The sequence below is a fragment of the Psammomys obesus genome, unplaced genomic scaffold (genome assembly GCF_907164565.1).
Source record: "Psammomys obesus unplaced genomic scaffold, mPsaObe1.curated_primary_1811, whole genome shotgun sequence".
In the NCBI taxonomy this organism is placed as follows: Eukaryota; Metazoa; Chordata; class Mammalia; order Rodentia; family Muridae; genus Psammomys; species Psammomys obesus.
The window spans coordinates 5355090-5372124 of NW_026586383.1; the positions used below are offsets into that span (position 1 = coordinate 5355090).

The 17035-nt window shown below is 44.2% G+C and overlaps 1 protein-coding gene across 1 annotated transcript in view; it reads left to right on the top strand.

Moving 5' to 3' along the window:
- Gadl1 (glutamate decarboxylase like 1) overlaps positions 1–17035 on the top strand; it is a 138602-nt gene that overhangs the window by 89350 nt on the left and 32217 nt on the right. The window contains exons 14-15 of the mRNA XM_055601547.1: positions 633–651; positions 6655–6744. Coding sequence (XP_055457522.1) covers positions 633–651; positions 6655–6744 — 109 coding nt within the window. The remainder of the gene's footprint in view (positions 1–632; positions 652–6654; positions 6745–17035) is intronic.

A 17035-nucleotide genomic window follows, 5' to 3' on the forward strand; every position in this document is an offset into this window, starting at 1 on the left:
CTCCAGCCCCTCCTTGTCTTCCCGACTTTTAAGAACTGTGAAGTCAAAGTTATCTTAGATCTTGTTAGACCTCACTGCAATCTACAACTTAATATAAAACCACGTATAGGTTCCACTGTAGGAGCTTGTGCTGCTTATAGGAAGTTGAGATAATCTGTGCTAATCATTTATTCAGCAAGAGACTTTGGACGCTCCTGTGTGCCAGCAGTTTTAACCACCAGAGGTATTGAAGATAAGAGAGGTCCCCACACTGTGCTCAGTTTCCACTGGGAGGTGAAAGGGACATATGGAAAGCATCAAGTAGTTAAATGTCTTCAGAAAAGAAACATGTGTGAGACATACTCCAGAATGGGTGTAAATTAGTCATCAATGTGGCGATTGCTGTAATGCAGTTATTGTATAAGCCAGATGAAATTCTTCACTGAGCACAGGGGAGGTAGCTCCATTGGTAAAGTGCTTATCTTCCAAGCCTGACGGTCTGAGTTTAATATCCAGCAACCACATAAAAACAATCAATCAAAAGACAAGTGTGGCAGACTGTGACTATTACACTGCCCTAGTTTGCTTCTCTGTTGTGATAAAACACTGACCAAAAGTATCTGAGAAAGGGAAGGGTTTGTTTCGGCTTACAGATTCCAGTCCATCATTGAGGTAAGACAAGCAGGAACCTGAAGGCTGGGACTAAAGCACGTGTGTGTCCATGTGTGGGTATGTGCACCCAAGTGTAGTACCTGCAGAGGCCAGGAGAGGGTGTTAGAGCCCATGGTGCTGGTATTGCAGGGTTTTATGAGCTGCCTGAAGTGGATGCTGGAAATTGGACTCAGATCCTCTACAGCAGCAGTACGTGCTCTTAATAGCTGACCCATCTTTCCAAATCCATGAATTTTGTTTTTTCTGTAGAAGCAAGCTGGCGCCTGTAGTATAGAAGGCTTCCTCTATGACTCTTTCAGAATTTCTGCTACAGAGTTTTGGGTTTTTGTCTTCATTACTGGCTCAGAGAATTGAAACAGAGTCCACAGGCCTAGCACATGTCCCCCCCACTGGGCTGCATCCCAGCCCTGCTGAAAGGACTTTTGTATTTTACATTTGTCTCCCTTGATTTTCGTTTCAAGAAATAAAGTAGAATTAGACCTTGGATTTCACATGTAAATGCTAAATTAATAAAAAAAAAATGGAGAGGGAGAATAAGGCAGGGAGAGGGAGGGAGGAAATGAGGGAGACAGAGAGGTAGACAGAGAGAGGGAGAGGGGGAAAGGAGGAGAGAGAGAAATAGAAAGAGAGAGACCAAGTACATTAGAAATTATAAATGAGCATAGAAAAACAGAACATGTAGCACTTGAATGTCTTTTCCTGAAAAGAGCTAAAGTAATGTCTATCTTCTTGAAGATGATTGAAAGTTATCATTTCAAATGAATTCTGCATTATTCATACTCCCCTGAAAACCATAACTCTGTCTTTTTTTTTTTTCTGTGTTAGATCTAAGATCTGATAGGTATTTTCCTAGAGGTATACTCCTTCTTGGACTCCCGTTCATATTTTTCATTTCAGTCTCGTGGGTGAGTCTGAATTATTCACCTTTTTGTTTTGTGTTCCTGAATTCTACATTAGGAATTGTTATTGGGATTCATAGACTTGTGGAGGCATGAAGGACCTTGTCGACCTGTGCATGGAAGGAAGCCTCACAAGAGAGCCTGTGTGACAGGGCATCAAATTGTGTGAACAGCTTCCTGCTATGGAGAGCTCACGGGTTCTTCCCCTTCTAGATAGCTCTGTTCTTGTCTGTGGGTGCTTGCTCCCCGAGTGTACCCAGCACCTGTGCTTTACCTTAGATGACTCATCACACACAGCTTGCCAGGATCATGGCGACCTCTCTAATTGCAAAAATCTAAGACATCTCGTTTAAACGTCTTAGGCTTCTACTATATTTTACACAGTTACCCACTCCATCTTGAAGTTCTCACCTAGAATGGTGTTCTTGACTTTTTGTTCTCAGCTTTGGTGTGGGGTCCTTTTGTCTAATACTATTGGGACATTCTTTTCTACTCTTTTGTCCTTGGTCCTTTATTCTGTCAGCATAGTGTCCCCAATGGCTCTATCATCTGGGTTTGGCCTGTGTTATTACTGTGTTTGGCTCCACCCTTGACTGTTGTGTTTGGGTACCCCAGAGTTTCCCCCAGACTCCACAGACACTTTACTCACTTGCCATCCCTGAAGCTAAAGTGAACTTACCAGAAGTTCACTTGCTTCGAATGTGCACCTTGATTATTAGAACTATGATCTTTCCAAGCAAAACTCTCGGCGCCTTTTCCCATCTCCTTTTTCTTCTGCTTATCCAGTCTCCTCCTGTCTGTTGTGGTTCAGCACCAATCACTGTCCGGGTTGGCAGTGTCTTCTCCCTTCCTCTCTCGTTCATCTCTTTGCATCACAGCTTGAACGGCTTTACAAAACCCAGGCAGCCACTCTATTGTGACCCCACACTGCCTCTGGAATGAAGCTGAGACCAACCCCTACCCCCAGCGTGGCATAGGGGCAAACCCACTGCAAAGCAGAGCTCAATTTCCCTCCACTGAACTCTGCCCTCTGCTCATTCCTCCTATTTGCCAGTCCTCTGAAGACACCGGCGTCCTCTGATGCAGTGTCCATTTCTTACACTATGGAATTCCCTCTTTCAGTGACACTCACTCATTGTGGGTTACCCATCTCACCTCACTCCCTTATGAGTCTCTAGGTCTCTAGGCCCAGGCATATTGTCTCATTCTAATCCCCCCCCTAGTTTCTGCAACACAGAAATTCTGCTCCTGATGCTGAGCAACCTGGTTGACCTTCTTTAGATACTCTGTACATCTTAGGATTTCCTTTCAAATATGGTATCCAGAAATGTTCATTGTGATTTGTCTCAGCTAGTGCAGATTTTAATGAGGCTGTACATCCACTTGAAAAGGACATCTCCTTCTTCCAGGTTGGCCCCAAGGAATAGTCATTAACCTCACAGAGCTCCTGCTGCGTGTCAGATATGCTACCAACCACTGGAAATAAATTCTCTTTTTGCTCATCCAATTGAGCCTATGTGCAGAGGCTATCACCTCCACATTACAGTTTAGAAAGCAGAGACCCAGAACCTGTGGCATTTGCATAAGCCAAAACCTGGCGAGGGGATGGGGAAATGGCTGGGCCAGTAGCATGCATTCTGTGCAGCGAAAGGTCCTGAGTTTGATGGTTAGTACCCAAGTAAAAAGTTAAGTATCTGGTACATTCTTGTAATGTCAGCACTAGGAAGGTATAGGTAGATGGATCCCTCAAGCTTATTGGCCAAGACAGCCTAGCCTACTTGGGAAATTCCAGACTACTGAGAGACCCTGTCTCATATAAGAAGTGGAAGGTACATGAGAAATGATGCTTGAAGTTGGCCTCTGGTGGTCTACACACACACACACACACACACACACACACACACACACACGCACACACACGCACACACGCACACACGCACACACGCACACGCACGCCCTGGTAAGTTTGGAATTCCAATCTTGTGATTCTAAATCCTAAGCTTTATCAGTGGTCCCATCTTCAAACAGTTTTTAGTACTACAATCTTGTTTTTAAAACCTAGGAATATGATGTCAAATCCGCCTTATCAGCTTCTCTTTCATTCTCCATTTACATAATTGATTATATTAATATGTGTTCCAGAGTCTGTGTTTATGCTTAATAAAATACATCATGCTACCTTCTTTCTGTTACTGTTATTCTGATCAGAAAGATAATGTAAAAAACATGTGTAACTTTGTTTTATAGCAATTCAACAACTATTGGCGACTACTACTTTGTCAATGACTCTTGCTAGTACTGATAACAATGCGCCTGTTTTTTCCTTTGAAAACCAGAGTATAATGGAAGGCTGTCATTAATGGCCCTTAACAGATTATGACAGTGCTTGTTGCCACTGTTTTCCCTCACTCTTCCCTGCATGGCCGGTTTTCCTCTTGAGCCTTCATAATGTGATGGTTTGTACATAATCTATACTGAGTGTGCTCCCATGGTGCTCAGAGGTCATGCTTTCATATATGAAAGAGATTAAAAGTGAGTGGAATCTGCATTATTCTTGCTCCACAGACAGCCGTTAGTGCTTTGAAGCTCTTGCAGGAAGCCTCGGCATGAGACAGAAGCTACCGAGGGAACAAAATAGGAGAAAACCCAAGTATGTTCTTTGTGAACATTCAAAGACGTTTTCTCCTACTCACTTGTTTTGGAGATGACTACAGTGAATTTATGTCACCTTCAAATGGAGGATCAAACATCCTCTAGTGAAGTGGCAGAAGGGCTTTATGCTTTGTCAACTGTCACCTCAGGGAGCCATGCCATTCAAGAGAGAATGCACGAGGAGAGGGGGCCACAGAAAACAGTACTATCACAATTATCACAATAGCTGAAAGAGAGAAAGCTGCACAAGGAAACAGACTTGAATAGCCAGGGCCTGACTTGAGACTTAGACAGTCTGACACATAGATAAAGCTGTTGTGGCATGTTTTATAGTATTTTCAGGCAAATAACAATGAATAAAAATTGGTGACATAGTAGAGTCCATTCAAAAGGAAAAAAATGAAAGTGGCCCAGCAATTTGAAGTGAGAAAGATAAAAAATGTATAAACAGATGGGAATGTATAGATAGGTACATATATAGAGAGATGATGGATAGATAGATATGGTACATAGATGTAGCCGTGCATGCACACATATACGTACATGCATGTGTCTATATTTATACACATGGGACATACATACACACATACATATATCATACATACATACATACATACATACATACATACATACATACATACAAAGAGACCTGGAGGCATGAGAGATGATTTTATAGGAATTAAATAATTCCCTGAAACTATAGCTGACCTACGGAGAGCCATCAGGCCTTCTAGAACTGAGGTGGAGGGTAGGAGGAAAAGGCCAGTCCCTGACATCTGGGAGACAGGATGCCTTGGAAAGAGAGTGTGGCTGACATGAAGGCAGAGTTCACTGAGATGTCGCCTTGGCAAGACTCACTAGAAATCTATGTTATGCATCCTGAGGGGAGCCGTCTTCCTGGAGGGGGCCATCGCTTGGAGGCTCTGCAGACTATTCACAGAAGGCACCTGTCAAGTCACTGGAGCAAAGTGCCTGGCTGGTGACAACTCCCACTCTCCAAAGCTGCGTGGGCAGTGTGCCAGGAAGGAAGACTGCCATTTTGCTGAGATGTCCGTAAAGCAGTAAATCCTTATTTCTGGACACCCAGTGCTGTTGAAAACAGCTCCTACTTTGCATGGGACTCATGAAATGTGCATAGTGCGCTGGGAAGGGCCATTTTTCCTCTAGCACTTCTCCAGCACCCACTGATTATGATAAAATATTGAATCAGGCAACAATAAGGAAATATTTACAGGGCCGACCACCATCACTCTAAAGCACTGACAAGAGTGGGCTTGGAGCTGAAGACTAATACATTTATAACTGATGCCAGGGGCATTGGGAGGGATGCCTATGGTTTATAGTTTGATTCCTACAAGCAAAAGACTGAGAGCAAACTATGTTTTTCTTGTACTTACTGATTAGTTTTTTTTTTAAATATTTTTTAAATGATCAAAGAACTTAGAATCTCAGAACAATTTATCTAAAGGAACCAAATCTATTATAAATCAGATGTCTAAATGTAAATCTTGTAGATTTACATTATAAAACATTGTCGTGTGATAAAGGTGTGCGGAAACTGAGTTGAATTGTGCAGTGCTGCCTTTGTAAAAACTGCTCTGTAGTTTAAAGATTTGTAATTCTTTCTCTTTGTCAAATCCAATGAGAATGTTAGAAATTTCAAAGATGAAAGGGTGAGTAGATCAAGAAGTTATCATGGTGAGCTGGAAACATCCCTAGGCTCTCAGTGATGACTTAGAATCCACTGACAGCAGAACTCCATGTGGTCCCAGTCTTGATCTTAAGATAGGAGACACTAGCTGTTTATTCTTTGTGAAGTCCCACAGACCTCATAGTGGGAGCGCAGACAGCCCAAGGACCAGTGAGAACTGTAAGCACTGGTTACTGGCTACAGACTACATCTGCAGAGAAAAAGTATCAAAGACATCTCAAGAACTGTTAGTCTTGAGATGTTAGTCCCAGCGTAGAAGGAGGATGCCATCCGTAATGGTTTCTGAGAACAAGGAACTGTATCTCCCTTGAGAATCCACCTCATGTACTCAATGCTGCTTGAGCACATGGTTTGTGATGGTCTTTGGCCTATCTTACGTTGTGCTTCAATGAAGATGGAGACTTATCATGTGACAGTGTGACAATGGCTGTGTTTCTCTCTCTCTCTCTCTCTCTCTCTCTCTCTTTCTCTCTCTCTCTCTGTGAGTGTGTTGAGTTTTGAGCTCATGGGTCAGGTTATATTTTCTAATCTAAGCCCACCCTTCATATAGAGGAAAGAAAACCTTCTAGATCCAAACTAGAATTGTCAGAACTTGTATAGAAGTACCCTGCAAGAGTCTGGCTATGGGATAAGTTATACTCGACGACTCTGAAGAGACTAGCATACTGTTTAAAAGTCTTTGTTTAATTACATTCTAAGATGGCTCTTATGGTATTAAAACATATTTTTTTTAATTCTCAGCCTGAATATACCAATATTTGCTTTTGGTACATTCCACCAAGTCTCAGAGAGATGGAAGAAGGACCAGAATTCTGGAAAAAGCTTAGCTTGGTGAGTAATGAGTGGTTTGTTTTTCCTCTTCTGATGAGATGGATTCAATGCTCCCTCTGCCTATTGGTCTGTGGATAATTCCGAGTGTGACTCCTCCTAAAGATACAGAGAAGTGCCTCCCCTACTGGTAGAAACTGAAGGTATGCCAACAGTTGTAATCTGTGTTTACATCTAGCACATTAACTCCCTGCATCAATACACACACACACACACACACGTAAAAAACACCTGTGCTGTGTGTTCGATAGCTGTGTCCTGCCTCCCTGTGAGCTGGTTGCAGGTTCACAGTCATAGCTGTGCCCTCAATTTCGTAGGCACACTGCCTTCTCAGCATCCTGTCATCTCACTTGAAAACACATGCAAAAACCTAAATCTGGTTCTGTTATTGCAGGGATGGTGTCTTGGGCTTCTTGTGTTCTTGAAGGAGAGAAGTCAATTGAAAGAGAGAGAAAGGGGGGAGGGAAGGCAGAGGGAGAAGGAGAGAGAGACAGAGAGAGAGAGAGAGAGAGAGAATTTGCATGGAAGTGTATTTTGCAAAGCAAGTACTCCAAAGAGAGATTAGAGCGGGCTACTTCAGGTTGGGTAGGGGGATCCCACTGGATTCTGTGTTGTGGATTCTGACAAAAATTTTGATGAATGTTTATGCGACTTGTGGTATGTTCATGGGATGAAGAAACCCTTCAGCCCTCAGTGGTGGTCTGAATGAAAATGGCCCCCATAGGCTCATAGGGAACAGCACTATTAGGAGGTATGGCCTTTTGAGAGGAAGTACGTCACTAGGGGTGGGATTCAGGGTTTTCAGAAGCCCAAGGGAGGCCCAATGGCTACTCTCTCCCTGCTGGCTGCCAATCAGGATGTAGAAATCTTAGCTACTTCTGCATCATGTCTGTCTACATGCTGCCATGCTTCCTGCCGTGATGATAATGGGCTAAACTTGTTGTTTATAAGCCCCAGTTAAATGTTTTCCTACATAATAGTTGTCGCGATCATGGTCTCTTCACAGCAACAGAAACCCTAACACTCTCTTTAACACTGTGGTGGGCAGTACCTCTCTTGAGGAGTATTTCTTCCCATGACCCGTCGTGTCAGAGCCACAAGGCAAGTGCTGATGTGTGGTTTGTAGAGTGAACAAGCTAACTACGGTTTCAAGGATTCTAAACCACAAAGGAGCGTGCTGACCATCCAGAGACACCACTACTAATATCCGACTGCTGTATTCCTCAGTTATCATGCATCTGACTCCTCACCTACCCCGTGTCAGTGCCCAGTGAGCAACATCCCATTCACTGTACCAGAAAAGCTGGGAACACACACCCACACCCAAGAGACTTGCAGGAACAAAACAGAGGATGCTGGGCCTGGGTCTTCAACGGAACAAAATGTACTTGAAAGTGTCTTCATGGGGCTTGAGGTCTAGCTCAATGGTAAAGCACTTCCTAACATTTCCTTGTGGGTTCAAAGCCCTGAGTCACAGTCCCAGCACTGAAAACAAATAAAGACTTCACACACAGCCGTGGAGAGCTGACAGCTCAGGAAAGGAGCCCTTGGCCCTCACATGGCCCTGCCAGATAAATCCTGCCTCTCACCCAGCTTTCCAAGGACTATGAAGCCTCATTAGTCAACAACCCTTATCCCCACGCCCCACTGCATATTGAAAATTAACTTGGTAATTTCAGCTATATAATATACACATGTGGGAATTGGTGATGCGTTGGTATCTTTAAAACTAGGCAACCCCTTCCCGCTGCATCTGTCCTCACAAGGCAAGCAGAGAAGACTCCATCCAAGCTCATAAAAGCTCTGGCTTGCAAACCCTCTCCCCCTCTCACCGGAGAAAACACTAATTATTTAAACAGCTTTTGACAGTTGATAGCCCTTCAACTTGCCCTTCGAAGGAAAGGAAAAAGACTTACCAGGCAGGCAGCTATAAACATATACTGAGGGCTAGATGTATTAACCACTAGAGAGACAAATATCAAAAGAACTTGGTCTATGACCTTGACAAGTTCATGTCCAGGGAGATAGCAGGTAAAGAGACAGAGACAGGAGGGACGAAGACCCTTTTGCTGGCAGCAAAAACAGAGGGGGCAGACCTCTGTTTCAATGTGACATCCTGAAGCAGGGTCTTAAACAACAGAGAGGTGCTAGGGAGGGAACAAGTAGAAAGAAGTAGGAAGCTAAGGAAGCTCAGTGCATGAACACCTAGAGAGTCCAGAGAAGGGGTATGCCCTAGGTTATGAAGGGGTGGTGATGGATATGAGATGGCAGGCAGAGCTCGGTTTTTTTTTTGTTTTTTTTTTCTTTCTTTCTTTTTTTCCTAAGTAAATTAAGGAGAGAACATTTTTATTGCCTTTGAGCTCTGGCCTTCTGTGGCCTTACCTGATGGCAAGACCATCTCACCTCAGGTCATTTCTCTTCATCCAGACATATTTATGCCTCCTGTACCGTGACACACAGTATGAACACATGCTGTCTCCTGTCAAACCTGAGATCAAGAAGCGTGGTGTTTAATTTTAACTTTTAACTTGACTGGATTAAGGAATACCTAAGGCTTTGGTGGGATTCGCCGTTGGATGGGTCTATGAGGGCATTTCCGGAAAGGTCTACCTGGGGAGGGAAGACCCACCCTAAATATGGACAGCACCACTCCTTGGGCAAGGGGTCCAGACAAATAGAAAGGAAAAAGTGAGCCGAGCCCTCGCATACATCTCTCTCCAACTCCTAACTGTGGGTGCCATGTGAGGGGCTGCCTCACGAGCCTGCTGCCATGACTTCTCCCCTTAGCCCCAAACCATGAGCCAAAAGAAACCCTCCCTCTCCTGAGTTGTTGCTTACAGGAAAAAAGAGTGGTTTTAGGAACATAGCTGGCTGGAAGTCAGGGAGCCATCCATGTCCTGGCTTTGCCACACTCTCACCTCTCGTTGCAGCAAGCCCCCCAGGTCTTGAGATCTGTCTGCTGTTTTGTCACAGGGTGTAAATAGGAAAGTGCTGTGAGAATACACTTCAGACGGTGAGTAATCGGTGAGGGACATAGAAACGGTACAGGGTGGGAAGCTGGCTGCAGAGTCCAGGGGAATTTTTCACTTCGATGGCTGGAGACTGAGGTTATTGGGCAGAGCCAGAAAGAGTAGCAGCCTTCGAGTTGAGAAAGATGGTCACAGACCTGACAATCTTTGTTTTGGTTGCTGAGAGAATTTATATAGAAATGTGATGTTTGTGTTTCTTTGATTCAGTGCCACAGCAGAGACAGAGATTAAGAGAACTAGTAACTAGTTGGCTTCCCGGAATGTGGGGTTGGTTTTATCCTCCTTCTCCTTTTTTTCAACCCTGAGAAAATCAAGAGTGGATCTCGTGATAATTACTCTTCATTGCTGTGAAAAAATACGACGACTGACTGGAACTTACAGACAAAGGCCCATCAAGGTGAAAGGGCATGGCAGCAAGTGGCTAGAGCAGGAAGTGAGAGATCACGTCTCCATCCACACACAGGAAGCAGAGAGAGCAAATGGCAAATGGAGTGAGAGTCTAGACTCCACCGAGGCTCTGCCTACCAAAATTCCAGTAACTTTCACAACTGCGGGACATGTGTTCAAATACCTGAGCCTCTGGGGAATTGTTCTCATTTAAAACATCACAGATACATCAGTCAATATCGGAGAATTTCTATGGTCTATGCTTCTCACCTTCACAGGAAATCAAACACACATTAAGACATTCTCTTGTAACCCCAACAACGGCCAACAATTTTTTCTGGAATAGTTAGTATCCACCATGGCTTATTCTTGGCTGCTGTAGCTGGAGAGATGCTACCGTTTTGCTCAGTGAAGAGATGCTCAGTGGTTAAGAGCACTTGCTGTTCTTCCATGGGACCTGAGTTCACCTACATTAGGCAAATCACAACTACTGTAACTCCAGGAGTTCTTATATATCTCTCATCTGGCCTCTGCGGGCACTCACATACACACAGCATACCCCGACAGAAGACAGAAAATATAAATGCTCTCTCTCTCTCTCTCTCTCTCTCTCTCTCTCTCTCACACACACACACACACACACACACGGAAGTAAAATTAAGTCTTTTACAAAAGAACCAATGCTTCTTTGCCTTTGAGATTCCCCCATTCCCTTTTCCTGCTTTAACATCATGCCTTTTGGTTGTGACTGCTTCTGGCTAGTGAAGCCTATGCTTTCAGCAGGTGCCATGTGGCTTTGAGCTCAAAGTTGTCCTGTTCTCTCTCTGCATGGGCGTTTGTAGATGAATGTGGAAAGAGAGAAGTGAGGCTTGTGTGCCCGTTGTTGATCTCCCTGGTTGTGTGCTTACTGTAGTGTGAGAATGTGAGTTTGCAATTTATAACATGGAGCTCACTTAACGCGTACTCAGAATTTATTTCCTCATTTGTCTTAAGGGGAGAACCACAAACAAATAAATAAAGCAAAAAAGCTTTTGTTGTTTTTGGTTTTCCTCCTCTGGTTGCACTCGCCTGGTGAGCTGACAAGTCATAGAACGACTGGTGTGATGGGCTCGTTCGGCAGCTGGAGGGAGAAATGAATCTGGCGTATCACAGGGTGCGTGCGTGTGTGCGTGCGTGTTGGCAAGAATGGGAGACTATTTCTGATAACGCAGACTGTGACAGCCATTCTGTGGTGCTGTGCTCAGTCACCATGTTGCTGTGACTTGTTTTCAGGTGTCCTCTACGGATGGTCTCTTTCTGATCCCTCCAGGCGTGACAATAGCTCAGGCCTTCCTGACTTTCCTGCAGAGACTGTGTCTGTCTCTTTGGCTCCTGGCATCACCTTTCTCTTGTTTTTGTGCCTCCCAGCACATCCTGCTGCGCTAGCATTGTCCTGCTTCAAGACTGGGGAACTGGTCCCCATTCTCAGCAGCATCAGCTGTCAACCCCACCAGACCAATGACCACTATTCACAAGAAATACTAACATTCCCCTTGTTCTCCCAAGGTGGAAAGCTAACACAGGTAGTTCTGTAAGGGCTAGATGAGATCTTATATGCAGTGAAAAGAACACAATGGTTAATAATTAGCTATGTGTTGCTGTATATCACAGTGGAACTGCGCGTGGCAGCTTCAGAAGATGCCTGGACTTGATGAAATGCCTCTCCATGCTCTGGACTGCACAGTGACTGTGTTCTGGGCACGACGGCAGACTGCTACAAATAGGTGATGCCTGTCTAGAAAGTAATAAGGATGGTCCAGCATGGGTGACAACATCCTCAAAACAGCACACGAGTTTGTCTCCCTTGCTTTACACGAAGTCGAAAACAGTATCTATGAAAAAAACGGGCACTGGGACAAGTGAGATGGCTCAGTGGGCAAAGGAGATTGTGGTCAAAACTGGTGATGAAGCTTCTTTTTATCCCTGGGCCCCACATGGTAGAAAAACTGAGCTGACTCCTGGAAGTTGCCCTGTGACCTCCACTGGTACACTATGGTATGTACATAGATAAGTACACACACACACACACACACACACACGAATAAATGTAATACCAATGTATAAACGGTCATACAGGAGTTAAGGAGATCGCTCAGTCAGTAAGCTGACTGTGTGCAAGCAGGGGGACCTGAACTGGGCTCCCCAAACTCATGTTAGGGCAAGAGCCAAGGGTGGTGGTGGCAAACATTTGTCTTCCCGACACTGGAAGGGCAGAGACAAAGGGGTCCCTGGGGCTTGCAGGCCAGACCTCGTAGAGTCCGAGGCCAGTGAGAGACCCTGTTAGCGATCAGTTTTTTAAAGAAAATAAAGATAAAAAACTGGGAATTGACACCCAGGGTCGACTCCTGCTCCCCCCAACATATGCTTACATACATCTTCACACACGTGTATACTCACATGTCATTTTGCATGTTGCTGTTTGAAATTGAGCATCAGCCGAGTCTTTTGGGCCTTTAATTTACTGTATGCGTGAGCGGGTGTGCGCATATGCACGTGTGCGCCTGTGCACGCCAGAGCTGTGTCAGTCCTCCTCCATCATTCTCCATCAGAGTTTTTGACATGAGGTTCCTCCCAGTTTGGCTAGGCCTACCCTGCGAGTCCATATCCTCCTACCAGTACCCCCCCCCCCCCCCGCTAGGATTGTAGGTGTCTGCCGTCACACCTGGATTTGTCCTGTGAGTTCTGGCACTTGAAATTCAGGTCCTCAGGCTGCAGAACAAGCACTTTAATGGCTGAGGAATGTCCCCAGCCCCTTCCCTAAGCTTCACCGGGGACATAAATTTGCTGTTTTACTGGAGTGACATAAAACACAGGAAAACCTTAATTGTACATACATTTTGTTTTAGCAATTTCAACCTTAGAAATGTTGTCTTTTAAATAGCAACAGAATTGTGAGGAATGAAAAGATACCCTGGGGTTCACAGCCATTCAAAATAACAAAAGGCTAGGAAGTAACTAAATAGCCAACTCTAAGGAACTAGTTAAGTATTAGCACATAACTTATAGGCAAATTCAGTGTTTAGACAATTAAAGTACGTCATTAATTGAGAAAAACAGTTTACAAATCAGCTACTGTAGCATACACATTTTGAAAAATTGTGTTCATATATATATATATATATATATATATATATATATATATGATATCTATGTATCTATGTATGTATCTATCTCTTTATATATGTATATATATGTGAGGGAGGAGAGATTTACTGGTTACTTCACTTTCTACGACAAAATCTGTGACAGGAAGCAGTTTCAGGAAGGAAGGTTTTATTTGGGCTTACAGTTCAAGGGGACACAGTCCATCGTGGTATGGAGGCAGTGGTGGCAGAAGTGGAGGACAGCCGGTCACATTTGTACCCACAGGAAGGGGGAGGAATAGCCGGTCACATTTTATCTACTGTCTTGCTGCATTTTGTGCGTTCTGGAATCCTAGTCCATGGGATGATACCACCCATAGGACATCTACCTTCCCACCTCAATTAATCTAATCTAAAAAAAAACCTCTTCACACAGGTACTCAGAGATTTGTTTCCATGGTGACTTCTAAGCCCCATCAAGTTGACAATAGCAATGAACCATCAGTTATTAAGCGTATATAAAAACCTGTGTGGATGTCTAGGCTGAGAATGGACAGTCGACTCCAAGGTCTACGTTTAGTAAGTTTTTGCCTGTGTGTTCATTAGGAGCTGCCCCATAGTAACCAGTTGAGGACAGAAAATTGGGAATAAGATATACAGACAAACCAGAAGCAGGCCCCAGAAAAATCCCATGAACTTTTCTGGCCAACTTAGTGTGCTGATAAAATGTTTCTGTGGATATTTCACTTACAAAGTCTATACCCCATTCACAAAAGTCTAACATTGTTGCAAGGAGTTAACACACCTTCCTTTGCCCTCCTGTGAGGTCATGACAACTAGCTCTGATTTGCCGCAGATTGGTAACTAAGGCTAGCCATGTCTGACTGTCCCTTTCTTTCAGTCACAAATGAATCGGTTTTTCTAGACACAATTGTTGTCTTGTTGCTTGGTTGTGGATATCATTTGACAGATGATTCCAGATATCCTTTGAGAGAATCTGTGTTGCCTCAACAGGCTTCTAGAGAGGATGCCTGAACTGGGAAGCCCCACGAATGTGAAGACAGGCTACTTCCTGGTACTGTAGACAGGTCTTCAGGTCCTTGGCATGCCCCATTGAGGGCTTGATTCATGTCCACGCCTTCATTCTTTAAGCACTAAAGCCTCCTTTCTTCAGTCTGCCAGTGGCATTTTATAGATCGCTTCTGGGTGTGTTAGTGTCTCCTCGCCTGTACACACGTATGTACACACGTGCAGGGGTGTCCAAGAGAACCTGCGCAGCTGCTGTTTCTGAGAATTCTGGGTCTGATTTTCATACAGTTATGATCTGTGATCACGGGGTACCCAGCCACTCTCTTTCGGGTTGTGAACTAAAAATATTTATTTCTTTAAAGACGGAACGGGTTTTCTTTGTTTTTTAACGATTTTATTTTATGCGCATTAGTGTCTTGTTTGCGAATATGTCTGTGAATTACATGCTTGCATGGTGCCAGTGAAAGCCAGGAAAGGGCATTGGATCCCACAGAATTAGAGTTACAGACAGTTGTGAGCCAATGTGTGGGTGCTATAAATCAAACCTGGGTTCTCTGCAAGAGCAGCCTGTGCTCTGAACTTCTGAGACATTTCTCCAGCCCCAGGTATTATTTATTTTTAATAATTTAAAAAAACAAAGTCCTTTTGAAAATCTTGTGCTACACAATTGATGATACATTCTCAGAAAATCCAATTTTATATGGATTTACTTTTAGGGAGAATCTAATGTCGACATTGGTTTTATTTACTTTTTATTTTATTTCATTTGGGTTTATCTTGTGTTTGTATGTGTTCACAGACTGTGGGGGGGGGGTCATGCACATGAACGTGTGTCCATGCAGAGATGAGAGATCTAAGACCGGAGCTCTCCACTGACCTGGGCCTTAGCAGTGAAGCTTAACCGGCGAGTCCAGGGGTTCCAGCCGTGTCTCCATCTCCCTTGTGCCAGGATTTTAATCATGCACCACCACACCCAACGCTTTCACTTGGGTCCTGGGGGATCAAAGTTGGGTCTTCATGCTTGCACAGAAAAAATACCTTACCTACTGAACTATTGTCCGTGTGTGTGTGTGTGTGTGTGTGTGTGTGTGTGTGTGTGTGTGTCCATCCACTTTATTTTACACAACACTGCAGATCAAACCCAGGGTACTTTGCATGCTAAGAAAGTACCAACTGAACTATATCCGCAGTCCTTGAATCCTGGAGTTCTCATATAGACTTTTACATTATTATTATTATTATCGTTAATTATTTCCACATGATTCTCTTCTGTCTGTTCCTCTGAGGGGCTCATGTGGTGGTCAGTCCCAGCTCACCATTCACCCGCAGGAATTCCTGCAAAATCTACCAAGAAGGAAAACCTCTGTCTCCCTATTAGACCTACAAACCAGAGGTAGAATCCGGCTCTGTTAGGGCTGCAAATCTGTGTCTGGACTGACCGTGCAGGTAAGACGCCTGTGTGCACCTTGTCATTTCCCCGACCCTGGATGACACGGGCTCTCAGGCTCCTCGCCGCTCCTCAGGCTTTCGTGGCCTGAAGACTTTCTCTCTTCCAAATTTGGTATTTCCAAATCCTGAGGTGAACTTGGGAAGCTACTTAGAGCAGGGAGTGCGGAGACAGGCCCGGGGGAGTCAGGGCTGCAGGGGACAAGCACCACAGAGGGAGAAGTCACCCTAAGCCCTAGGGTGGACTATAGCCTGTGAGGCCCCTGAAGGACCCCCAGGTGCCAAAGGAACCATATTCGTTACTGAGGATGGACTTTCTGCCTGGTCTTTTAGGGACAGTGGCATGACTTGGATTTAATTTCTGTTTAGAAGAAATAAAGTACTGTGACATTTCTTGAGCACCTGAATTTACAGGGAAAATTCATACCCACAATACAACCATTAAAGAAATTGCACCGGACACGATGAGGATTTATTGCTGCAGAATTAAGAATGGACTCTGTGCTAAAGGGGAGGGAAAAAGTTCCCCAATTATCTTTGAAGCTCCTTTGCCAGTACCAAAGCTGCCCCCTGCTGGCCGCTCTACTCATTGTTTTGTTCCTGGATGGGAATTGACATTCCCAGCTGCTGTGGAGAGAATGTACAGAACTGTAAGGTAATACCCACTAGGACCACCCAGGGAGGGAGTGGAGGGATTTCCCAAAGGATCAGCTCGTTCCTTCTCTTCCTTTTAAATGTTGGTTTGTGTCTCTGTGCTCCCCTGTACTAGAGAAAGCCATGGGCCTGCTAACTCCTCTGCATTTGCCTTAGGGCTGCACCCCACTCCCGTCCTGTTTAGTCTCTGCTGCCGCCCCACCTCTAACCTCTTCTCCTCCTCTCCTTCCCAAATGCTCCTCCTTTCCCTCTCATACACTTCACCAAAACTAAGAGGCATGCCACGTCTTGGACAGCATGTAAATGGCAATAGTGACGTGATTTCCTTTTCCTGATGTGTCCCCTCAACCTCCTTCACGACCTCTCTCATCTATCATCTATCTTCTATCTATCTATCTATCTATCTATCTATCTATCTATCTATCTATCTATCTATCTATCTTCCATCTATCATCTATCTATCACCTATCTATCTATCTTAATCTATCTTAATCCATTTATGCATTCATCTACCTGTCCATCTATTTGCCATTTGTCTGACCCTTTGTAGGTATCTATTTATTATCATTAAATCAATCAATATCTATCTATCTATCTATCTATCTATCTATCTATCTATCTATCTAT